The sequence below is a fragment of the Panthera leo genome, chromosome B1, assembly GCF_018350215.1.
Source record: "Panthera leo isolate Ple1 chromosome B1, P.leo_Ple1_pat1.1, whole genome shotgun sequence".
Taxonomy (NCBI): domain Eukaryota; kingdom Metazoa; phylum Chordata; class Mammalia; order Carnivora; family Felidae; genus Panthera; species Panthera leo.
The window spans coordinates 131,993,197-132,019,163 of record NC_056682.1 but is presented as its reverse complement, the minus strand read 5'-3'; the positions used below and the strand labels follow the sequence as shown (position 1 = coordinate 132,019,163).

Below are 25,967 nucleotides of genomic sequence, written 5' to 3'. Positions count from 1 at the left end.
TTTATTAATAAGTTCATGTCATTCAATATTTTTCTTAAACATGATTGTGATGGTATTCCATGGGAAGGACATAACCTTAATTTATTTAGCCATTACCTTACTGCAAGATCGTAAGTTTTCTTTGAAGTTTTGAATATTATGAAAGAATGACTTCGCACATCTTTCCCTAAATATTTATATAATATTTATCTGAAAAATGTTATTGATTTTCAGACAGCAAATACATGTATTATTTTATAAAGAATGTGTCTATGTCCAAGACACTGAGCATATTTAGTTAATAAATGTAATTCACAAGTTAAGATACTTAAACATTTCATTAGTAATTTTCTGTTGCAACACTAAGAATTTACTGCTCTGAAGTAAATTTTTTAAACCCAACTTTCAGTTCATGTAACTGGGAGAAATGGTCATTTTTTTCAGAAATGGGAAAAACCTTTAACTTTTTTTAAGTAAATATTTAAGGTAAGACAATATCTGAGTTAAACTTGGATAGTATACATATATATATACATACATATATATACATACATATATATACATATATATATATATGTATGTATATATATATAGTTAATTCGGTCTTGATATTTTTTGGCGTTTTAGAAATAATCATAAGTTGTCAACTGCATTTTCAATTGTATTTGTATTTAGCCAAATTACATTTATTGTAAAGCTGAGGGAAATACTAATTTTATTGAAATGAAAAAAGGTTCAGAAGAAACTTCATCTAAATTAATAACCTGATAAAATATTTTATTTTGAAGAGTGCTGCTTCACTTACTTATCCATTGATTTTTCCTTCTACAGAAAAGCTGCAGAAATGATGCCTGTTCACTTGGACTTAAATAAAGCAAGAAATGCTTTTAAGGAGTTAACTCAGAAGGACTGGATTGCTAACACGGTGGTATTCCTTAGATTGTTATTTAGGAAAAGAAACTACACTAAATCATTTTTTATAAGAACTCAAAATTTCAGAAAAAAATACCTTGTTTTGAGAGTCTCTGAGAGCCTGTAGCATAGTAAGATGAGATGAAACTCACGTGGTATCCAGGAGTTGGCCCCCTGGGGGCACAATGTTCGCTATCATAGTTACACAGATTACAAATAGTCTGAATGGTTCATCTGTATACACACACACACACAGACACACACACACACACACGTATGCATAGATGCACATCCTCTCTAGAGGGAGTTTTGTCACCTCCTGGCTGTAAGGAAGATGATTAAAGGATGTGTTGAGATTGGTACACTACCATACAAACAGCGTGTTCTTTGCAATGGTCTTGAACGTAAGTATAGAAATGAGAACACTTGTTTTTGGTGTGAACATCCCCCTTACCAGGGACTGCGTGGATTCTTTTTCTCTGTGTTTTTCTATAGGTTCTAGAATGTTGTTACCCTTTTAGGGATTGTCACTTCTTTGTTTCAGTATTGTTAAGTCTTTAGGTTTTCCACTTGCAGATGCTCCAAACATGTTTCCTTTATTAATTTAGCTTTTCTTAAGCAGCCTTTATTAATTTATTTCTGTCTTCCCTTATACTGGTTGATCTAGGGGTAGTACTGTCTATGTTCGCTCAGTCTGTTTCTTTTTGGGTCTCACTCTGGTTCCTTCTTTCGCCCTCTCTTTCACTTCTCTCTCCCTAGGCCCCTCTGTCTTCCCCCCTCCATCTCCCCGCTCCTCTCTTTCCTCCTCTCCCTTTCTTCCTTCCTGTCTTTCCTATCCCTCCTCTCCTCTTTCCTTTTCCCTCTCTCCCATTCCCTTCTATTTCTCTCTCTCTTCCTTTCCCCCTCCCTGTCTTCCCCTCTCCCTCTTATTTGCTCTTGGCCTCTGTTTTTGTACCTTCGATTCTTTTTCCCTTTCAGTCTCCCTGACATCTCTCCCTCCTTCCTCTCTGCTGCCTTGCATGCTCTCTTACTCTGCCATGACCAACATTCTGTATCTGAGCCGCAGGGTCTCTTTACACACGCTTCTTTCTCTCAAGGGAAGATGAAAGTTTAATTCTGTTAACTTTGGCAGAACCACAGCCCTATTGGGGGTCTGAGGAAAATGGATCCCTAATTATGCACCTTTATCAGGACTCTGCAGCATTTAGTGGAAAGAGCACCATTTCTGCATCTGTGGAGAGATGAGTTTGGGCCAGTTCCTCACTAAAGCTAATTATACCTTTGATTGTGCCAGAACAATATTGTATGATATGCTGTCAACATAATCATAGAGCAGTCTTCCATTATTTCAGACCAGATAGTTGGATCATAAGACCTATAATGTTTCTTTCTATTTTGAGATTTCTGTGACATGGATACACAGATTTTTGCAATTCATTTATTAATTCAGGAAATACTTGAATAGTTGCTATGTGTAGGGCACTGTGGTGAGGACTCCTGATGAAAATGAAAGATCCATACTGCCTGTCTTTAAAATGGTTAGTGGGACCCACGACACGAACATGCAGATGTTAGTGGGAAGGCTGGGTGTGTTTTCCACTCCACTGTCTTCCCTGATGTCTCACTTAGAACCTAGTAGATGTATAATAAATATTTTTAGATGAATGAATTCAGTCATCACTAGGGTCATGGATGTTCACCTCTACTTAGACTACTCAAACAAGGTCCCCAGAATAAGTACAAATTTACCAGGTGCCTACCTCAGGAATAGCATTCCTGGCAGTCAGGGAAGTGTACACTGAGGCCCAGTGTGTGAAACAATACAACTGACCCGAGAATATCACAGTAGTTCTGCAGGGTTGGGAGAAGGTTGTGAGGCTTGAGGATATGACAGATAATGAACAAAGAGGTAAGAGGGGTGTGTGTTACCAAGATTGTTTATAAAATAGGTATGTGCCCTCTAAGTACTGAACCATGTAGTATGAGTCTGGCTTAATGGGTTTTTTGTTTGTTTTGTTTTTTGATTTTTGGGGTTTTTTGGTAATGTTTATTTTTGAGAGAGAGAGACAGAGCATGAGCAGGGTGGGGCAGAGAGAGAGACACAGAATCTGAAGCAGGCTCCAGGCTCTGAACACTGTGGTCAGCAAAGAGCCCAAAGCAGGGCTCGAACTCACAAACCATGATGAGATCCTGATCTGAGCTGAGGTTGGATGCTCAACTGATGAGCCACCCAGGCACCCCTGGCATAGTGTTTTGATATAAAAATACACTTGATCTTAGCCAAAAGGCCGAGAAGTGATGTTTTGATATAAAAATAGATAATTACAAGAATTTATATATTTAGAGATACCATTTAGCTAATATCATAATTGAATGATTAAGAGTTTGGGCTTTGGAGTCAGAAAGATCCAGAAGAGATTCCCACTTAGCTCTGTGACCTTGAGCAAATAACAGATTTCTTGCCTGTAAAATAGGGTCAATAATATCATGTATGTTCTAGAAAAAAATAAGGATTAAGTGACGTAATTAACATATGTAAGTCACTCAGCATAACATCTGACAAATAAGTACTCCGTAAATACTAGCATAGCTTTTGAGTGGGTTTTGAAACAAATTATTTCTGTTACCTGATACACATCACATAAACATTCAGAATTGCATTTGAATTTTTGCTGAACACTTGTGTTCTGAATTGGGGAAGTGGTAAGGATGTCAGAAGGGCTAGAAACTAGAGTTTGTAGTGGAGGGGGTTCGTGATGAGACAGGTAGTGAATATGAGAAGATAGTTGGAAACCATGTTGGTTTTTGTTGTTGGGATTATTGCTTTTTGTTTAGGGTTTCTATTTTTGTTTTTCTTTGGTGTTCTTAAACATTCTTTTTCTTAAAAAAAAATGAGGGGGCAGAATGTAGTATTTATTATTGGGAGGGCTGCCTGTTCTGAATTCCTTGTTTATCTAGTATTCCTTGTTGATCTAGTGTAATTCTTACACACGTGATTTCTTCTTGACCTCCTTCATGTTTCATAGCAATAGAGTGGGGATAATGCTCATCACCTACCTTGGGTATCTGGGAGGCTAGGTGAGATGGGATGTAAATGTGGATTTTAGGACTGAATGATCATTCCAGTTGGAATGAAACTCCAGGTTCTAGATTTTCTTTTATTACAAGTTGCATCCTGCTATGTTTTGAGTGTCTTTTTCCTAATACTTTTTGACCGCAGATAACTACATGTCTCAAGGATAATCTGCTCAAAAATCTTCCGTTTCATTCTCCACACCAAGAAGCTTTAGAAATTTTCTTCCTTCTTCCTGAGTGTCCCATGATGCATGATTATACCAACTGGGAGAGCCTGGTGGTTCCGTTTGCAGAGGCTGTTTGTGCCATGAGTAACCAGTCTTTAGGGGTTCTGGGTAAGACTGAAGATTTAACGTTTGAAAATACTTTCACCATCCTTTCCATGGAAACACATGCCTGCTAAAGTTATAGCCAAACTTAGATACTTGTAAATATGTTTATGGTTTTTAGTTCATACTGTTAGCATATTGTAAAGATGCTGTAGTAATTATTATAGTCATTCAAAATAGATTGTTTTAGTACCTTTTAAGAGTTTTGGTAATGGTACATGTGTGGTTTGGGCATGAGGTCCTTTGTCCCCAACTTTTCATTATGAAAAATTTCATACATACAAGTTGAAAGAATAGTGCAGTGAATACTCATATATCCTCTACCTCGGAGTCAACGACAGTTAATTTATTGCCATGTATGTTTCTCTCTTTATGTGAAGAATACATTTTATTTTTGCTGAGGTACTTGAAAGTAAGTTGGAGACATCATGACATTTTACCTATAATATTTCAGCATGCATCTCCTGAGAACATGAGATCCTACCTTACCCCATCATTATCACACCTAATAAAATTAGCCATAATTCCTTAATATCTAGGTCATATTCAAATTTCTGCACCTGTCCCAAAAGCATTTTACAGCCTTTGTTTTGAGTCTTAAGTCACTTGTCCTATTGAACACCCCACATCTAGATTTGTCTGATTATTTCTACCTTTTTCTGTATCTCCAGTACACTGGCTGTTAGATCTAGGGTCTTGGTTAGATTTAATGAGGTTTTTGAAACAAACAGTGCATTCAGCCCAAGGAAGTCCATTCTTATGTTTTATTAAACATAGGTAAGTAAGTGATAACAAGCTAGTTTTAAGTTTCTTGGATTTTTTTTTACAATGCTGAGAGGTATGTGTGTGTTTCCTTAAAATAAGCTTCTTGGGCCAACAACGGGCTTGAACTCCTGCCCCTGTGATTGAGTCACATACTGTACCAATTGAGCCAGCCAGGCGCTCCTAGAGATGTTTTTTTGGTTGTTGTTGGTTTTTTTTAATTTTTTAAAAATGTTTTTGAGACAGAGAGCAAGTGGGGAGGGGCAGAGAGAGAGAGGGAGAGAGAGAATCCCAAGCATGCCCTGACACGGGGCACAATGTCATGGTTGGGGAATCGAGCCTCACATTGGGCTTTGCACTAGCAGCATAGAGCCTGCTTTGGATTATCTGTCTCCCTCTCTCTCTGCCCCTCCTCCATGTGTGATCTCTCTCAAAAATAAACATTAAAAAAAAAAAAAAGATGTAAAAACTCATACTGGTTGTGAGAAAAGAGTTGTGTAATTGTGAATAATTCTTAAATCTGGTTTTAAGACAGCATGCTATTATATCTGGGCAAAAAAAAAAAAATGACTAATCTTGTTGGGTTTTTTCCCCACGAATTAATTAGATCATGATTTTGTTACATTCGAGGGATTTTTTTTTCTAGGTTGTTAAATTCTTAAAATTTCATTGCACTTGTAGTTACTGAAAAGTATTACAAATGAGTTTTTGTAACTGATACATACAACAGTGTTCCATCAGTTTGGGAAACTACTGACCACTTTTTTACCTGTAAGAATCCATGAGAAATTACATGCTAAAAAGTACTTACCTTTGTGTCCCTCAGAGGAGTACTGGGCATCTCTGCAGGAACCTGGTTTCAGCAGGCTGGTCCAGATGTTTAAAGGAGCCATCACTGCTCAACTGCATTACTGGACTGAAAGCTCTGAGGACAACTGTCACGTTAAGGCTCTCCTAGAAATGCTGAGAAAGCTGTACAGGGTAAGGGTTCTTTTAGACATTGACAGATTTTTATTTTGCAGTAAAAATTCCGTTGGTTTCAGCTGGCCTGAATCTTAAGCAGACTCCTGAAACATGGCGTTTATATTACTGTTTAAAATTTTGTTTTCTGTGAGTTAAGTCCTGCATATACAGGAGTGTATACACTTACCTATGTGCAATTTGAAGTAATAAAACAGATGTTAGTGTAACTGCTGCCCATGTTAAAAAAGAAAACATTTGGGGCGCCTGGGTGGCTCAGTCGGTTAAGCGTCCGACTTCGGCTCAGGTCATGATCTCGCGGTTCGTGAGTTCAAGCCCCGCGTCAGGCTCTGTGCTGATGGCTCAGAGCCTGGAGCCTGTTTCAGATTCTGTGTCTCCCTCTCTCTCTGACCCTCCCCCGTTCATGCTGTGTCTCTCTCTGTCTCAAAAATAAATAAACGTTAAAAAAAAAAAAAAAAAAGAAAACATTTTCAGTACTTTAGAAATGTCTGTGTATCTTACACCTCCACACCTGGAGATTTGTACCTCCAAAATCCTGGATTTTGGGTTAATCATTCCCTTTATGGTTTTAGTACCGTATATGTCTTGAGAGACTATGTCGTTTAATTTTGCTATTTTTGAAATGTATCTGAGTGAAATGTACACTTACTGCATAACATTTTGCTTTGTAGATTTATCCCAATTAGTATTTATGGATGCATTTCATTTTCACTCCTACATTGTGGTCCATAGCGTGAATCTTAGCATAATTATCCATTCCAGAATTAAGGGAGATATGTAATGGTCACAGTTTTGGGGGGAGGGGTGCTTCTTCAATGAGAAAAGATGCTGCTGTATATATTTTCATACACATACCTTGGCATTCATGGGTCAAAGTTTGGTTTGTACACTCCATACCTAGTTTTGGCATTGATAGGTTGTAGGATATGTATGTGTTCTTTATTGATAGTGACAAACTGTCTTCCAAAATGGTTGGACTAATTTAAATCCTTTCCAAGTCACGATGAGAGTACCTGTTGCTCCAAGTCTGGTTTTAAAATTTAGAAAGTATTTTCAGTATTAAATGATATCAAATTATGATTTTAACTCTATTTCCCTGGTTCTAATGCATTGGAGCATGTTGTCATGTTTATAATTGCAATATTTGTTTCTTGTGTCAAAGGTCTGTGTGACTTTCATTCAGTTTAAATGTATTTGACTTTTTTTTTAATTGATTATAGGGGTTCTTTTTATGTTGTAAATCAGTCCTTTGTCAATTGTATGTGTTGCAAATGTCATATCCCAGTTTGTAGCTTGGCTTTTCACTTTGTGGTGTTTTCTTTTTTTTATCAACCCCCATTCTTAATCTTTTTTTAAATGTTTGTTTATTTTGAGAGAGAGAGCATGTGCATGTGGAGGGGCGGTGGGGAGAAAGAGAGGGAGAGAGTCCCAAGCAGGCTACGCACTGTCAGCACGGAGCCCGATGTGGGGGGCTCACTCTCATGAAAAGTGAGATCATGACCTGAGCCGAAATCAAGAGTCAGACACTTAACCAACTGAGCCACCCAGGCACCCCAACCACATTCTTAATTTTAATACAGATAAATTTGATAATTTAGTCTTTTATAGTTTTTATTTTTACTCTTTGTGTCTTATTCTAAGCTTTTTTTTCTTCCAAGTTTTTAAATTATTACCATAAATCAGGAGGTCTTTTTGGAAAGGACCAGAGAGTAGTAAGTATTTTAGACTTTGTTAGGCATATCTGTTATAGCTACAACTATTACACTCTGTGGTAACATCATGAAAGCAGCCATAGGCAATACAAAAATGAATGCGTGGGGGACCTCTGGGTGGCTCAGTAGTTTGAGCATCCAATTTCGGATCAGGTCATGATCTCAGTTTGTGAGTTTGAGCCCCGTGTCAGGCTCTGTGCTGACAGTTCAGAGTCTTGAGCCTGCTTCGAATTCTGTGTCTGTCTCTCTCTGCCCCTCCCCTGCTTACTCTTTGTCTCTTTCTCTCTCTCAAAAATAAATAAATGTCAAAAAAATTATTTAAAAAAATTTAAAAAGAATGGGTGAGGCTGTGTTCCAATAAGATTTTGGCCTGAAAGCTGCTCTAGATAGTCTTGTAACAGAAGTGACAGTTGGAGCCTGAGGGAGAGGTTAAACAGAGTCCCATATAACTATGTCTGATATTTAAAAGGTTAGAAACCTAGCCAAAAAACTGGAATAAATATACTCTGAAATAAAATATTCTCTACCCACCCACCTTGATAAATAAACTTTCCTAATGACTGGGGAGGATTTAAATTTAGAAATCTTGGACTCCTTATGGAGTTTTTCACTGAAAGGTGGAGGTTCAAGGCAGATGCCTCCATATGTCCTCTTCTTTTCCTCCCTTGATTTTGTCCCACACTGGAGGTATCATGTACCCACGTGTGGCCATATGTCCACAACCCATACGTCTGCATTCCGTCCCTGCCTCCATGACAGCTGCTCCTTAGCCACCTTTGGAGCACCAGAACCTAGGACTGTGCTCACCTGTAATACAGTCTACTCTCGAGAAACCATGCAGGGGAAGAGGCCTGTGCATGTAGTCAGGGCCCCTTGCTCTGCAGACTTCTTATCTTAGTTTTACTTTTTTGAGAAAGGGATTGGCTGGAGGAAGGCCAGGGCAAGGACCTATAAGTCATGGATCCAGAGCAGAAAGCCACTCATATCCAGGTCTAAAGGGAGTATTAATTTTGGCTTTGCCTTTCACAATTTGGTGTTTGATCCAATTGGAAATTTATGTTAAATTTATATTTTATTATTTTCCATATGAAAATAATTACCAAGCATCCCTTACTGAAATCCTTTCCTTTCCCTGCTGATAGGCAATGCACACAAACAAACAAAAATCTTACTGGGAATTTGATTGGAATTGCATTGAATCTATATTTCACTTTGGGGAGAATTGATCTCTTTACTATTATGAATTTTCATGGTGTCTGTTTCTTCCACTTATTAGGTAGTCTTTAAAGTCTTTCAAAAAAATTGTGTTATTTTACTATGAAAGTCTTGGATATGTTTAGTTAAATCTGTTTCACTATATTTAGTTTTTTTAGATTTTATAGATGGTATCTTTTAAAAATTATATTATCTGTTGGTTTGTAGGGATGCATTAGTTTTTGAATATTTTTTTATAGCCAGCAAATTTGATTAATTTTCACATTCTTATCTAGTAATTTACCTGTAGGTTCTTTTGTATTTCCTGTGCATGCAATCATGTATTTGAGAAAAACACTTTTTTTTCTTTCTAATTCACATACATTTTATTTTTTTCCTTTGCCATGTTGCATTGGCTAAGCCTTTGTGTACCTTGGTACAGTCCCTGTTGAATAGAACTGTTGGTCATAATAGGTTCTTATCTTATTTGTGATTTTATTTATTTTTAAGTATTTTATTAAAGCAATTTTTTTGTATATGTTTATTTATTTTGGAGAGAGAGAGAGACCACATAAGTGGGGGAGGAGGAGCAGAAAGAAAGGGGGACAGAGCATCCAAAGCAGGCTCTGTACTGACAGCAGAGAGCCCAATGTGGGGCTCAAAACCACGAACTGTGAGATCATGACCTGAGCCAAAGTTGGACGCTTAATGACTGAGCCATCCGGGTGCCCCTAAGTATTTTAAGTTATCTCTGTGTCCAGCGTGAGGCTTGAACCCCAAGATAAAGAGTCACATGCTCCACTGACTGAGCCAGCCAGGTGCCCCTTGTTTGTGATTTTAAAGGAAAAATTTGAATATCACTATTAAATAGAATGTTTAGGGCTTTTGAAAATAACCTATCAAGGATGTTCTTAAATTGTTACCATTTTAAATCCAAACAAATGTTGACTTCCTCCCTTCCTACTGAAATTCCAGTTTATATGTTAGACCATCTCACTGTCTTCCATGTCTCTTAACCTTTCTGTCCTATTTTCTGTCTCTGATTGCATCCCATTCTGGATGATTTGATTTCTTCAGCCATATCTTTCCATGAATTCTCTTTTCAGTAATTTTGCCTGCTAATAAAACTGCCCTTTGAGTTTTTATTTCAAGTAATTAGTGTTTTTCACTCGCAGAAGTTTTTCACTTAAAGAATTGTTTTTTTGAAACTTTTTATTCTTGGTCATTATTTATGGTATCTTCATCTTGCCTTTATTTTCAGGCTTCCATTTTTCCTTAATTAAATCTATAGAAGTTATACCTTTGGTATGTGAAGTCTTTACAGGCCAGCTGTGTCCTCTCTTGCTTCTGTTGAATCTTCCTTATAGCGCCTTCGTTATTGTGTGTTTTATGACTCTGTGTGTGTGTGTGTGTGCGTGTGTGTGTGTTCATGTTCATGTTCATGTTCCTTGGAACATTATCTTTTGGAATTCTTTGAGAGCTGTTTCTCCAGGGAGAATTCGCTTCTGCCAGGAGACACCACTTTGGTTTGGTACTACTTTCTTTCTTTCTTTTTTTTCTTTTCTTTCTTTTTTTTTTTTTTTTTTTTTTAAAGTAATCTCTATACCCAGTGCAGGGCTTGAACCCACAACCTTGAGATCAAGAGTCGCACACTCCACTGACTGCACCAGCCAGGCACCCCTTGACATGTTTTTTTAATGCATTTAGTTTCACCACTTAAATTTAAACTTTTGGTTTCTCTTGGAAACCGAAATTTAAACTTTTAAATTTAAACTTTTGGTTTCTCTTGGAAAACTAAAGCATTTAGGAAAAGGGGTCTGATACTGTTATTGTATTTTTCAGGTGAGACATGAATTCTGCAATTTGGTAGTCTCCTCTATACCTTACTGTCTTACAGTCAGCAGGCCTCATTTGTTAAGACACCATCAAGATCCTGTAGGCATTACATCTGTGATGCCTAGTTTAATCCGATCCCCGTTCAACAAATCAATACAGTTGGGCCCAAAGAAGTGAAAAAAGTTGCCCAAGTAACTTAAAAACAACTTAACCACTTGGCAGTTTGGTACTACTTTAAATTAAATTCTTGATTTGAAGCTCTTTAGATCTCTAGGTATGGTGTGAACGCAGTGTGCGAATTTTCAGGAAAGTCCTTTTGTGAGTGCAAATGCTGTGGGTGATATTTTTTCCACAGCTTGGCACCGTTTTAACTAGCTGCAGTTCACTTCATGGGCTTGAGTCAAGGTGTGGGGGTGGGTTGATGTAGGAATGGAGGAAAGAGCCTGTTCATTTCTAGTTTACCCTCACTGTGATGGTTTAGCCCTTTTGGATCCCAGATTTATGAGGTGGTGTTCTATTATTGGCTCTATAATTTGAACAGTCTGGGTTTTGTCTCCTCTCTCCAAAGCCCCAGCCATTGCAAACCGAAGTTCAGGTCACCAGTTCTGGCAAATGTTTTCAAGGCAAATGCCACCTTCACTTTGTTTTTGATGTGATTATTTCATATTTACTTACAGTATTAGTGTTGAATTAAAAATATTTGTTCACACTTTCTCCTGTATTTCTGGTTGTTTTCAGTGAATCAAGGTAGCTAATCTGTCATACTGCTAAACAAAAAGAATTCTGCCACACTGCTAAAAAGCAGTGCCTATCCTTGGCTATCTTTAGAAGTTTTATACAAAAGAGAAAGATTAGTAAAAGAAAATAATTTGGGTTTTGAAAACTTGAGAAATTTATTGAAGAGCTCAGGGAAAATGTATTCTAATGAGCTTTTTTCACTTAAAAAAGAGAATCCTGGGCATGTGGGTGGCTCAGTCGATTAAGTGTCTGACTTCGGCTCAGGTCATGATCTCACAGCTCATGGGTTTGAGCCCTGCATCTGGCTCTGTACTGACAGCTCAGAGTCTGGAGCCTGCTTTGGATTCTGTATCTCTGTCTCTCTCTGCCCCTTCCCTGCTCACGCTCTGTCTCTCTCTTTTTCAAAAGTAAACATTAAAAAATTTTTTAAAAATGCTGATAAATACTGAACAACAAAAGAAATCGTCAAGGGATCTTGCTTTATCCTTTTGACTCTGACAGTGACATCAGATTGTCACTACCCACCCCACCCCCCCCTCAAAAGGGAGACTGCAAGATACCACAAGGATAAAGCAGTCACTTTTTCCATAATTGGGGATGTTAAGGCTGTTGACTGTGGAAGGCTGAGATCAGCAGGATCCAGAGAACCGTATTCACGGTTCAAACAGCTTCACAATGCTTTCGGTGTTGGTACTGGGAGGCTTGGATCATTTGGGGTCTGGGCCAGGATCAGTAAGAATATTCCAGGTGAATGGTCTTAGCTTATACAGCTAAGAGGGGCTTTTAGAAGACCTGTTGAGAATTAGTCATTTAGGCTAGGACTGTGTCCAACCAGGTCACTTGACATGATGGTCACTCATGTCGAAAGCATCTAGTGTCATTATGAGTGACTTCACTGACTGATGGTTAGCACTATTCCGGGTTCCCATGTACATGTCAAAATAAATAACTCTGGTCATCTTAAGGGATGGAAGGCTGCAAAATTCCCCTATGTGTTTAGGAGGGGAATGATCCACATATGCCTTGCCAGAGGGGAACATCTGTAAATGGTATGCTGTTAAGCTGTGAAGAATATGGCCTAAAATTGGGCCTCAAGACTACTTTGGATTCATACTGCAGTGTATTTTTCTTTGGACCTAAAATTCTTTACAACCTTTCTATGAATTAAAAGTAAGTAGGAGTTATCGTATCATCAATTTCTGCTATTATAGGTATTCTTCATGTTCCTGAAAATGTGGGGCTTTGTCAGTGGAGGAATTGGATAGAACTTTATTCTGCTCATTGAAAAACTATGTAATTTATTTATTCTGCTAATATAATTAATAGCCCTAAAGCAAAATTGTCTTCATTTATAAAACTTTTTCACGAGCCGTATTTTATTTAAGGTAAACCAGGCTAAATGTCAACTGCCCGAAAATATTTTCAAAATAAACGAACTTACACAATGGCTTGATTTTTATGGGGATGCATATAGAAGGTCTTCTTGGAGAGTGAACAACTTGGTAAGTATGGCATGTTTCTTTTTTACTTTTATTTTTATTTTTTTAAAGATATAATTTTTTTAAAAGTTATCTATACCTAGTGTGGGACTCGAACTCACAACCCTCAGATCGAGTCACAGGCTCCACTGACTGAGCCAGCCAGGTGCCACAAGTATGGCACGTTTAAAGGAGGAAAGTTGACCATCATTGAGTTAATATAGGTATTTGTGCTATAACATTGTGCATGAGTTTTCAAATATCCTTGTATTCTGCAGAATTGCTCAGTAGGAATAACGGGACTTATAGGAAAAGCAAGACAGACCCCTCAAAACCAATGCAGTTTTGTAGAACCTTAATGGAAAAGTGGTTGCTACCTTAAATCACGTGGCGCAGCCACAGGCAGGCAGCTTGTGGAGAGTGCCAGAAGAGTATGAATTGCACAAGACAAAAGGGTGGGATTCTATCCACACTCCTAAATAGAGGACTGGTGATGTGGAGCTCACATAGATGCGAGTGGGGCTCTGCCTGTAGGTACAGGGCAGCGTGCCTCATCAGGAGCCAGCAGGACAGGGCTGCAGCCTTGTCGGTTGCTCCAGGTAGAAATACTTCTTTTTTATTTTCTTAAAATAAAGCTAATGAGCTGTTGCTGCCAGTTCAACAGCTGACCTGAGGTTTTCTCCTCTCTGAAGGCTGTAATTGTGCTGCTAGCACAGACTGGCAGAAATCCTGTATGAGCTCCTCAGCTATCCACATTATATCATTCCCCTGTTTACTAAATGCATCTGAACTAATTTGCATTTCAGAAGTGCAGATTGTAGCAGAACATATTCTTTGGGAAAACGTCTGGAGTTTATAATTAATTGCTAAATTAAATGAGTGCTGATAATACTAGGTTTATATACCTTTCATTGATATATACAAAACATTTTCATAGAATTTTATGTATTTAAGTACTGCTGACCAGCAATTTGGATTGCTTTGGCTGTAAGAACTGAGACCACAAACTACCAGGGGTTTAAGGATGTGAGCTAAGGTATAAGATTTCTCTGTCCTTTGATTTGTCAGAATTCTCGTCATTTCTATTTTTAGGACACTTCAGTAGACACTCCGTATCCTGTCATATTCAGTCATTTTCCGTTTATCTTTAATATTTTGTCGAAAATCAAACTACTATATGCAGATTCACTTTTAAAAATACAGGTATGTATGTCTTTGTCTTTATTAAATGATAAATGCCTTCATAAGTATACAGTATTTTGGGGGTTGATAAGGGAGCTACCCACTGGTAAAACCAATGGTTGTAACATTCATGGAGCTTAGACTAATAAAGATGGCAAGAAAGACGGTCATCATTTGGATTGGCTTGGCCTTGAGGCACATTAAGGCCTCAGTAGTGAAGGGTAGTGGATGGGCAGCTGACCTAATTTGTAGGGCTTTTACTTGAGGTTGGAGCCTGTCTATAGGTCTTCTGAATGGGACTTAGAGAGGCATAGCAGACTTGGGTTTGGTTGGGATTAGCACCAGTATTTAAGGAGGCCCAGTCTAATAATAGTAATAGTAATAATAATAATAATAATAATAAAAACATAGCAGTGGGAATACAGGTGACAGGATTCTTGAAATGCAGACACACATAAATGGATGATACTCTGATGATACCATGATAAAGGTTTGTAAAAATATCCCCTTTTCAATGAACTATCATCAGGTGAGTTCGTTCTGTTTGTCAGCATATCTGGAAAAGTGATTTTGAATTTAAAACTGGACAATTGAAAATGCCTAGGGAGGGGAGCCTGGGTGGTTCAATCGGTTAAGTATCTGACTCTTGATATTAGCTCAGGTCATGATCTCACGGTTTGTGAGAAGGAACCCCTCATTGTGTTCTGTGCTGATAGCATGGAGTCTGCTTGGGATCCTCTCTCACCCTCTCTCTCTATCACTCCCCCACTTGTGTGCACACTCTGTCTCAAAATAAATATTAAAATAACAATTTTTAAATATTAAAAATATTTAAAAAAGAAAACGCTTAGGGAAGTTTAAGTGCTCAAGAGCTTTAGTTCTTATCACTTTTATATATGCATCCGTGTATGTATATATGAGTAATATTTAAATGTATGTTGTACAAGTAGATACTTCTACATAATGAAGTCAACCATTATAAAACAAAATAGGAAATTGATTTATGAGTATGACCATTAATGAACTATTTAACAGGAAAATGAAAGGAAAAAGATACAAGAACTTTTTTTTTCATTTTTTCAACTCTTGTAGCTGTTCTCTCCTAATTTTTATTTATTTTTATTTTTTTAAGAAAGAGTGAGAGTGTGAACAAGGGAGAGGGACAGAGGGAGAGAGAGAAAGAGAGAGAATATTAAGCAGACTCCATGCTCAGCACCAGTGTGGGGCTCCATCCCACGACCCTGGGATCAGGTTTGACCTGAGCCAAAATCAACAGTTGAACTCAACCGACTGAGCCACCTAGGGTGCCCCTCTCCTAATTTTAAACAGGCCTCCAGTAATAATTTTATGGAACTGATATTTGATTGTTATTTCGTCAAGAGCCTTAGACTTTAATGATCTCAAATTGCCATTTGGTCAGATAGTCTTTGTGTGTGTGTGTGTGTGTGTGTGTGTGTGTGTGTGTGTGTCTTGTCTCTCTTGCTGTCTCCTATATAACTTCTTAGATCATCTTTAAAATCTCTTGTTGGGTTTTCCTCTGAGATTAGGATGACTTCAGAGAGGTCTGTCATACCTGAACTTTTCCTGCAGCATGCTTGCTTGCTTTCTTTTTCTTTTTTTTTTTTTAAATCTTATTTTAGAGAGCACACCAGCATGGGAGAGGGACAGAGGGAGAGCGAGAGAACCCTGAACAGCCTCCATGCTGAGCACATAGCCTGACATGGGGCTCGATCCCACAACCCTGGGATCATGACCTGAGCCGACATTAGTTGGGCGCTCAGTCGACTGAGACACCCTGGTGCCCCACCTGCTTTCTTTCTAAGCTACTGAGATTCTTTTCCAAGTGAGAATGTTCTGTTTAGCATACTGCTTTAGTATCTGCTAATTCTTCTCTTAGCCTAATCATGGTAATTAGCTTTGGTAACCTGAAGTATTAATAATTGTGTTTGCAGGATAAAGTGGACCAATAGAGCCCACAGTTGGTCACTTCCCTGCTGACTCTGGTTGGCTCCACAAAGCTTTTCATTCCTTTGGTGTCTCTTCTGCTTACTGAGCGTGAATACTGAATGTATAGCTTCTCTCCAGTGGCATATGTAAACAAAGCTCTTTTCATAAATGTTTGTGATGTGCACTCATGATAAATTGAACCAGTTTATTCCCGTTTGTAAATTCCTACTTAGAGCAAATGGTGAAATGAAGTAAAACATTGGTTTTCCTAGGAGAAAAAATTTAGAGCTTGTATGCGGTTGGCCGGAGTTGTGGAACACGGAAGGTCCGAATTATCTTTGTTGCCTACATTCAATCTGACAGTCAGAAGGAATCACTTGATTGAGGATGTTTTGAGTCACCTAAATCAGTTTGAGAATGAAGATCTGAGGAGGGAGTTAATGGTAAAGTATAATTCTCAATATTTTTGCTGCAGAGAGAAGGAAGATCTAAAAAGATGTAACCGTGGTTCTTCCAGAGAAGAAATTACTTTATTTTTATTTTTATTTTTATTTAATAAACTCCTTTACAAAGGAGCTCCTAAAGGGCTTCCCTGACCAGGGGTCCTTGAATCTTCAGTCTCTCAGAGATGACAGCTGGAGTTAGAAGCTTATAGTTGGGAACTTGCTTTGCCAGACAAGACCAGGTTATTGAGCTTGTCCTGAACTTTGCCTTTGGGCCACTTCTTCTTTTTGGCCTTGCCCCATATTTGTTCACTGGGTCTTTGTCTTTTTTTGGCTGGCTTTCCAGCATCTTTCTTCTTGTTATCTTTGGGCAGCTGTGAGGAAAAGGGGGAATGCAGCCAGGTCACAAGGCAGCCCCACGCTCCCCCTGTCACTGCACTTCCCACCCCACCCCCCCCAACCCCCCCGCCTCGCCTGAGAGGAACTGCTTCTACATATTCTCCACATAGATCGTTAAAAAAAATCTAAGACTCATTATGCGAATTTTACCTGTGCCAGCCAGCCAGCCAGTCCACAGAATTATTTAAGTTCCACTTTTATATTTCATCCATTTTATTTATTTATTTTTAAAATATTTTTATTTAATTTTGAGACAGAGAGAGACAGAGCATGAGCAGGGGAGGGGCAGAGAGAGAGGGAGACACAGAATCTGAAGCAGGCTCCAGGCTCCAAGCTGTCAGCACAGAGCCCAACACGGGGCTTGAACCCACAGACCGTGAGATCATGACCTGAGCTGAAGTCAGACACTAAACCGACTGAGCCACCCAGGCGCCCCATATTTCATACATTTAAAAAACTTAGGTAACATTTGATGAGCAGCGACCACTTTCCAGACTGTGTGAGGCATTTTGTATGTTATCCTATTTAATCTTTCCGAGAATCTTAGGAGAAAACAGAGTCTTTGTGACATTAAGGAGCTTGTCCACAGGAGGGAGCAGAGGACTTGATACCTGGCCTTACACAGATTTTAAATAACTCACTGAGGTTTTGAAACTTGGATCTCTAGAAAATGGAAGAGACATTCATCCAAACAAACCAGTAAAAGCTGTGGGTGAAGTGCCAGTGGAATATCCTGACAGAAATGTTAAGCAGGCCTTCAGATAGGAGTGTGTGTCAGTCAGGAGAGAAGATAGGATGAGAGTGGATTTGAAGGTTAAATGCCTGTAAGTGATATGTGAAGTTTTAAAGAGAAATCAAACATTCAGGGAAAGAGCAAAAAGAACAGAAATAGCACAGAACCACAGGCATTTCTGGTGTTAAAGCAGCAGGAAAAAGAAGAGAGAAGTAAAAACCCAATTAATGCTTTTTAAGAGAAAGCAAGGGAGAAGAGGGTATGAAGAAAGAAGAGGTGATCAGTAGGGTAAAATGAGTTCATAAAATCAAGGAGAGGAGACATGAGAACAAGTCCCTGGAATTGGGGGTTCACAGGTTCCAGGTCCTCTTGGAGAGAGCATTTAAGCAGAGAAATAGGTTTGGAAGCTGGTGTACACAATTCTCCAGAATTTAGCAACCGTAGAAGCCAGGATTGTCTATATTGAAGATGGGGAATGTTGAGATTTTTCTTCTTCTTTTAAGAATAAGGGAGACCTTACCACATTTGTACACCAAAGTGAGGGATTCCAAGAAGGAAAGGCAGGAATGAGTGAGTAATCGGAGAAGTAAAGGAGGGTTATGACAGAATCATCCTAGGGAGGAATTGGTGTCAACAGGTGCCTTCTCAGGGAGTAAACAACCAAGCCAATAAATACTTTATGTGTGCTCTGGTTTTTCAGTTTTTTGAAAATTTTTTTATTTGTTTTTTTCATTATGCTCAAGATACTTTATTATATAATAATGATGCCCATTGAGGTGAGATTAGTAGCTAAAGAAGGCTGGCTCTGAGACTTGACAGACCCAGGATTAAATGGAGGCTGCACCTCTTAGCCGTGTGTCACGTTGGGGAAGTTATTTAAATTCTTGAAGCTTTAACTCTCAACAATAGCCAAATTATGGAAAGAGCCTAAATGTCCACCAACTGATGAATGGATAAAGAAATTGTGGTTTATATACACAATGGAATACTACGTGGCAATGAGAAAGAACAAAATATGGCCCTTTGTAGCAACGTGGATGGAACTGGAGAGTGTGATGCTAAGTGAAATAAGCCATACAGAGAAAGGCAGATACCATATGGTTTCACTCTTATGTGGATCCTGAGAAACTTAACAGAAACCCATGGGGGAGGGGAAGGAAAAAAAAAAAAAAGAGGTTAGAGTGGGAGAGAGCCAAAGCATAAGAGACTGTTAAAAACTGAGAACAAACTGAGGGTTGATGGAGGGTGGGAGGGAGGGGAGGGTGGGTGATGGGTATTGAGGAGGGCACCTTTTGGGATGAGCACTGGGTGTTGTATGGAAACCAATTTGACAATAAATTTCATATATTGAAAAAAAAAAGTACCAAGAGGAAAAATAAATAAATAAATAAATAAATAAATAAATAAATAAATTCATTCATTCTTGAAGCTTTATCACCTCATAGAATTAATGGGAAGATTAAATATGGTAATACCATGTTATTTACCAAATACTTGGGTCTACAGATCATGTTCACTGTAGCTTTTTTTTTTTTAAGTTTTATAAAGCAGTCTCTGTACCAATAAGAGGCTTAAACTCAGGACCCCAAGATCAAGAGTCACAGTCTCTTCCAGCTGAACAGTCGGACACCCCTTACTGTAACTATTATTAAATGAGCTTTAATACATAGCAATACAGAGCCCTGGAAGTGATGTGTTACTTGTTCTGTTTCCTCAGGTTTCATTTAGTGGAGAAATTGGGCTTGACTCTGGAGGAGTCAAGGTAGAATTTTTCCACTGTCTGTTTGAGGAGATGACCCGTCCAGAATATGGGATGTTCACATATCCTGAGGAGGCTTCCTACATGTGGTTTCCTGTCAGGGTAAGTCTTCTCCTCTTTGCTTATGGTTATCATGACAGTAAATGCATGTCACATACCATTGAAAATTAGGTTGTCTAGACTGTTTCGTTTTAGGAGAGGAATTACTGGTACATAGAATTATGGAGATAATCTTCAATTTTAATAAGGTGATGATTTTCTTTAAAATAGAGTCTCTTTTTCGCTGGGTTCCTATTTCTGCCTACACAGGAAAATTTAAGCAGTATTTGTTATTGACCATTTATAGAATGTATAGATAAAAAAGAACCCTTCCTTTCTCAGGCATTCTTTTTTTTTGTTGTTGTTCAGTTCTATTTTTCCCAATGAATTTGAAGGCAATGGCTGTGAAAAGAAATTGAGAAAACTTCAGTTTGTATAATTCTGTTTCTGTTCCTGTGGCAGAGATTGAAATTGACTTAATGACTGTACATAAACTCTAAATATTCTTACAAGTTTTTTTATTTTAATTTGTGATTTCATTTTGTGAAAGGGTGAAAAGGTGTACCTAATATAAAAATTTTGTTTTACTTGTAAAAATTATAACACACTAGGTTTTTGGTTTTTTGTTTTTTTCTCTTTGCAGCCTAAATTTGAGAAGAAGAGATATTTCTTCTTTGGGGTTCTGTGTGGACTTTCTCTATTCAATTTCAATGTTGCCAACATCCCTTTTCCACTGGCCCTGTTTAAGAAACTGTTGAACCAGGCGCCATCACTGGAAGACTTAAAAGAACTTAGCCCTGTTTTGGGAAAGTAAGTAAACATAGTTCTTTTTCTAGAACTCCATATAATATATATTCAGATATAGGCATACCTTTTACTATTTTGTTGTGCTTCACAGTTAGTAGCATTTTTTTTTACAAATTGAAGGTTTGTGGCAACCCATGTCAAGGCATTTTTCCAACAGCATTTGCTGACTTTGTGTCTCTGTGTCACATTTTGGTAATGTTCGTAGTATTTCAAAATTTTCCATTATATTTGTTATGGTGATGTGTGATCAGTAACTAAAACTTGATGAGAACTCAGAGGATAGTTACACTTTTATCAATAAAGTATTTTTAAATTAAGGTATGCACATTGTTTTTTTAGATAGAATGCTATTGAATACTTAATAGAATACAGTATATGTGCAAACATAACTTTTATATGCACTGAGAAAACAAATAATCCTTTTGACTTACTCTGTTGGGATAATTGCTTTATTATGGTGGTCTTGAACCAAACTACAGTATCTCCAAGGTGTTCCTGTAAATATTTAAAAACACACACTCTAATAGTATTTTCGTGTTCAACATTGTAGGTACTTTTTTTTTTTTTTTTTTTTTTTTTGAGACAGAGAGCAAGAGCAGGGAAGGGGCAGAGAGAAAGAGAGGGAGAGAGAACCCCAAGCAGGCTCCACACTGCACAGAGCCCAGTGTGGGCTCAATCTCAGGACATTCCACTAGCTGAGCCACCCAGGCACCCCCATTGTAGATACTTTAAATCAGTTTTAATTTTGGAAAGAATTGTTGGATAATAATTGAACTTTCTAAAATGAAGACAAGTTGATTTTCCTCCTCTCCTCAGTGCTTGCATTAATCTTTGCACTTTACTTGTGTAGAAAGTCATGGACAGAGCATAAGTTATACCATGGTGCGAAATCTGCAAGTGATGTTTATTTTAAATCTCATTTCATATCATCACCTTTAAACTGAAAACTTATTTCTAAGCTAAAAAGCCAAGCTACCACCTCACAAAAAAATACTGGTAAGAGAAAGGGGTAATAGCCCTGCTGTATAAAGTGTTCCTATGAATCCATAAGAAAAATTGGCAAAGTATACAAGAAGACAACCCACACAAAAAAAATTTAGAATGGCTTAATCTCCCCAGTCATCCTAGAATACAGATTGAAATCAGAGGCTGATTTGTGCTTTAGACTGACAGATTGAAATACTGATGCTGTATAGTGTTTGTGAGGATTTGGGAAAAGGTTTGTTCTAATTTCAGGTATTAATAGCGGACATGTAAATTGGTGGTTCCTTTTCAGAGAACAGTATGGTAGCACTTAATCTGAATCAAAAATGTGTTTGCCTCTTTGACTTAGCAGTTGTACTTCTAGGCATTTTACTTTCAGAAATAATACAACCATGCAAGGATTTTTCCATACAAATGTGTATTGTATTACATAGTCCATAATGCGTGGAATACCTGAATGTTTTTCAGTAAAGGAATTCTGTATTTTTGACTTATTTATGCAATGGAATCCTATGTAGATTTTCAAAAGACTGAGAATAGTAGTATGGTCCTATTGTTAGTATCCCCATTTCACAGATGAGGAAACAAACAGGTTAGGTAACTTGTCCCAGACTCCATAGTGACAAAACCATGAAATTGAACATAGTCTGTCTCCAGCATCCAACTTTAAAAAAATTTTTTTTTTTAATATTTGTTATTTATTTTTGAGAGAGAGGGCACGCGGTCACAAGCCAGGGAGGGGCACAGAGAGAGGGAGAGAAGAATCCCCTCTGATGGCTCCATGCTATCAGAGCAGAGCCCGATGCAGGGCTCAAACTCATGAACTGTGAGATCATGACCTGAGCCAAAACGAAGAGTAGGACACTTAACCAATTGAGCCACTCAAGTGCTCCCGTCATCCAACTGTTAATCACTATACTAATTATACTGTTGATAAGGAAAAAGTATCAAAAGCACAAGATTTGGAGAGGAGGAAATAAATGTATTATTTTTTCCTAGAACAATGAAAATGATGTAATAATACAAATGCCTAAGAAGACTTAATATCTTAAAACACATCAACATTAGTACATGTAAAATAAAGATCATTAGGGGCGCCTGGGTGGCGCAGTCGGTTAAGCGTCCGACTTCAGCCAGGTCACGATCTCACGGTCTGTGAGTTCGAGCCCCGCGTCGGGCTCTGGGCTGATGGCTCGGAGCCTGGAGCCTGTTTCCGATTCTGTGTCTCCCTCTCTCTCTGTCCCTCCCCCGTTCATGCTCTGTCTCTCTCTGTCCCAAAAATAAAATAAACGTTGAAAAAAAAAAATTTAAAATAAAGAACTTATAAAACTCAACACCCAAAAATAAAGAAAGAAAGAAAGAAAGAAAGAAAGAAAGAAAGAAAGAAAGAAAGAAAGAAAGAAAGAAAGAAAGAAAGATCATTATATCGGTATGCATGTTTTTCACACTTTTAGGTCTAAAGACTTAAAAAGTATTGAAGACCCCAAAGAGCTTATCCTTATGTTGGTTGTATTTGTCAGTATTTACAGTATTAGAAATTAAAGGTGATAAATGTTTTAAATAGAGGATACATAAACATTCATTCTATTAGCTATCACATAATATAGCCTGTGGAAAACTGCCTTCTATACTTAAGACAGAATGTGAAAAAGGTGAGTAATATTTTGGTATGATTATGAAAATAGTTTTGACCTCATAGGTCACTTGTGAAGTCCTTAGAGATTTCCAGAAGTTTCTGGTCTGGGTCACACATGGAAAGCCACTGATCTTGGTATTCAGTGAAACTCCAGTTTTAATCTCAGCAGGCTTTCCATGAAATTTCACAAACTGATTATAAAATGTATATGGATGAGCAGAAGGCCAAGAACTGCTAGCAGAAAAAGGTGAATAGGGATAGGGAACTTGGCCTACCAGATATTAAGAATTTTTAGAAAGCTGTATTAGGACAGCACAGTAGGAGTGCAGGTCAGAAACTGACCCATGCACCTATGGAACTTGTTAGAGGTAGCATACCAGATTAATGGGAACAGGAGTATCGTCAGTTCAAGCATATGGGAAAAAATGAGAGCTGATAACCTTATACCATGTACAAAAATCAACTTCGTGTGGATGAAGGACTTAAATATTAAATGCAAACATGTTGAAAATATGGACAGATCTCTTTCTCACCATTGCAGTTTTAATTAAGACATAAAAATAAAAAGTACTAACATTAAAGATTAATAGGTGTAACTTCAATAAGATGAAAGAATGTATCTGTTCTTCATGAGATCCCTTAACAAAAGGGGAAACGGCACCCTGCAAACTGGTATTTGTAACCTAGTTTGGGGGTGGTAGAAAATGGGATAGGGGAGGTATCCCATATAAGTAGGTATAAGATATTAGCACTATTTTAGTTTTAGTTTTGGAGGCAGCTTCCTTGGTATTCACAAACAGTGTACTGTAGAGGAGACTTCCATCAGCATATCTTACCTACTACTGCTAGTCTCAGGGTTCATTGACAGTAATGTCTGAACTTTACATCCCTTATGCCTGCTACATTGGGTGCTTAATAAATGTTAGTTGAATGAATAAATGAGTGAATGAGCAAATATAATGAGATATACAACTTTAAAACTATGTGTGAGGTACCATAGGACAAGAGAGGTTGGAGACACAAAAAGACTGGCTGCTATCCATCCTAATATAACCTATATTCACACAGATGCCTTTGAAACAGTTAAGGTGATCAAATTCATGTCTGTCTGAAGCTTGATGATATTGGGATATAGATGCAGAGAACATTCTGTGACCTTCTCATACCTCAGATTTCCTAAGTGATCCCTGATATTTAGAAAGAGGGTATTTATTCTGTAAGTGAAGTTCAAATTTTAAGTAAAGATAACACTGATTTGAATGAGTTTGGGTATCAGTTACATACATGATCAGTTCTGGGGCACCTGGGTGGCTCAGTAGTTTGGGCGTCTGGCTCTTGATTTCAGCTGAAGTCATGATCTCATGGTGGATCCGATCCCCACATTGGACTCTGTGCTGATGGTGGCGGAGCCTGCTTGAGATTTTCTGTCTCCCTCTTTCTCTGCCCCTTCCCTGCTCACATGTGCATGCTCTCTCTCTCAAAAATAAATAAACATTAAAAAAAAAATAAAAATAACTTTCTCTTAAAAAAATACATTATCAGTCTTCTAAATAGAAACCTACAATCACTGGGTAAAGGAAGTAAGGATGGAAGGAAGAGAACTTACAGAATTGCAAATACTCGTAAACTTCACATTTGTAGTTGGTGTCTGGCTATCAGTACACAGAGAAATGGGCAGTGTTAATTAACTAACTCCCTGACCTCCCACCTTCCGAATAGTCATGCACTTGACATTTATTTTAGATGATCTATCTAGTAATTGATTATTGACTTTTAAATAACAAAATTATTTGTTCTTTAGGAGTTTGCAAACACTTCTGGATGATGAAGGTGATGACTTTGGAGAAGTATTTTATATATATTTTAATGTGAGTAAACTGTCAGAATTGGCTTCATTTAATCTGATTACCCTTTTACATATTTATCTAGGCATGCCACTCTTTAACAAAATAACAGACTTCTGAATTAGTGCAGAAGGGGTTTTTTTCCTCATTTTTTATGACCTGGGCATATCAGTTAGATTTTACTATGTAACAAACAACAGCTAAATTTAGTGGCTTAAAACAAACAATTCATTGAATTTCTGGAGTGAATTGACTGCTGAGCTGGATGGTTCATACTGGCCTTGGCTTGAATACCTAGTTGTTGGCTGGTTTGTGGGGTATGGGCTAGAACAGCTTTTCTGTTCTAGGGGTTTCTTATTCCCCAGTAGGCTGCTTGAGGTATCCTTACAGAATTGTCTCAGGATTACAAAGAGGTGCAAGCCTCAACATACAAGCTTCTTTTTAAGCTTTTACTTCTGTCAGATCCCATTGGCCAGAGTACACCTCACATGGCCACACCCAGTTTCAAGAGCTGAAGATAAAAACTTCTCCTCTTGATCGAGGTGGGCAGGGAGTATTGAAAAGTCACACTGCAAAGAAGCTTGAATACCAGGCTGGGAAGAATTTGTGGCCATGTTTGCAAATCTACGACGTAGGTCTATACTACATAAAATGATTACTGAGATATGGCAATTTGCCAGTTTTTTTCAGTATGATAAGCTAAAATAGATGATTCTATAAAAATTTGTTTTTCATTCTTCATGATAAAGATAATTTTTCATGTGTTCATACCTTGCTAGTTTTTATGACTAAAATATATAGTTTTACAAGATATTAAGGAAAAGAGGTATGTTTCAAAGTGTTTATTGATAATAGATTGTTTAGGATTGTTTTGGAGATATCTGAGTTTATTTGTGATTACAGGTGCACTGGGACAAAAATGATGTAGACTTAATTCCTAATGGAAGATGCATAATTGTTGACCAGACTAACAAGTAGGTACAGAGAAGTAAAATACTTGTTTTGTTTATATAATTTTCCATTCCAAATTTATCATTTTTTAATAAGGCAGAGAGTTGGTATGTGTTGTGTGTATGTGTGTGTCTCCTGGAGTTTATATTCTGGTGAGGAAGGAAATGGCTTTCTCAGAGAGGCCTTCCCTTATCTTTTGTCTCTACTTTTTCTTTTCGTATCACCATTACCTACCTTTTGGGTTTAT

At 37.8% G+C, this 25,967-nt stretch overlaps 1 protein-coding gene across 1 annotated transcript in view; it reads left to right on the top strand.

Moving 5' to 3' along the window:
• Positions 1–25,967, top strand: part of HERC5 (HECT and RLD domain containing E3 ubiquitin protein ligase 5) — a 47,447-nt gene that overhangs the window by 18,194 nt on the left and 3,286 nt on the right. Inside the window, exons 11-20 of the mRNA XM_042935920.1 lie at positions 811–904; positions 4,112–4,301; positions 5,884–6,038; positions 12,904–13,020; positions 14,089–14,199; positions 16,398–16,568; positions 19,418–19,561; positions 20,142–20,308; positions 24,727–24,793; positions 25,673–25,743. Of these exons, the coding sequence (XP_042791854.1) occupies positions 811–904; positions 4,112–4,301; positions 5,884–6,038; positions 12,904–13,020; positions 14,089–14,199; positions 16,398–16,568; positions 19,418–19,561; positions 20,142–20,308; positions 24,727–24,793; positions 25,673–25,743 (1,287 nt within the window). The remainder of the gene's footprint in view (positions 1–810; positions 905–4,111; positions 4,302–5,883; positions 6,039–12,903; positions 13,021–14,088; positions 14,200–16,397; positions 16,569–19,417; positions 19,562–20,141; positions 20,309–24,726; positions 24,794–25,672; positions 25,744–25,967) is intronic.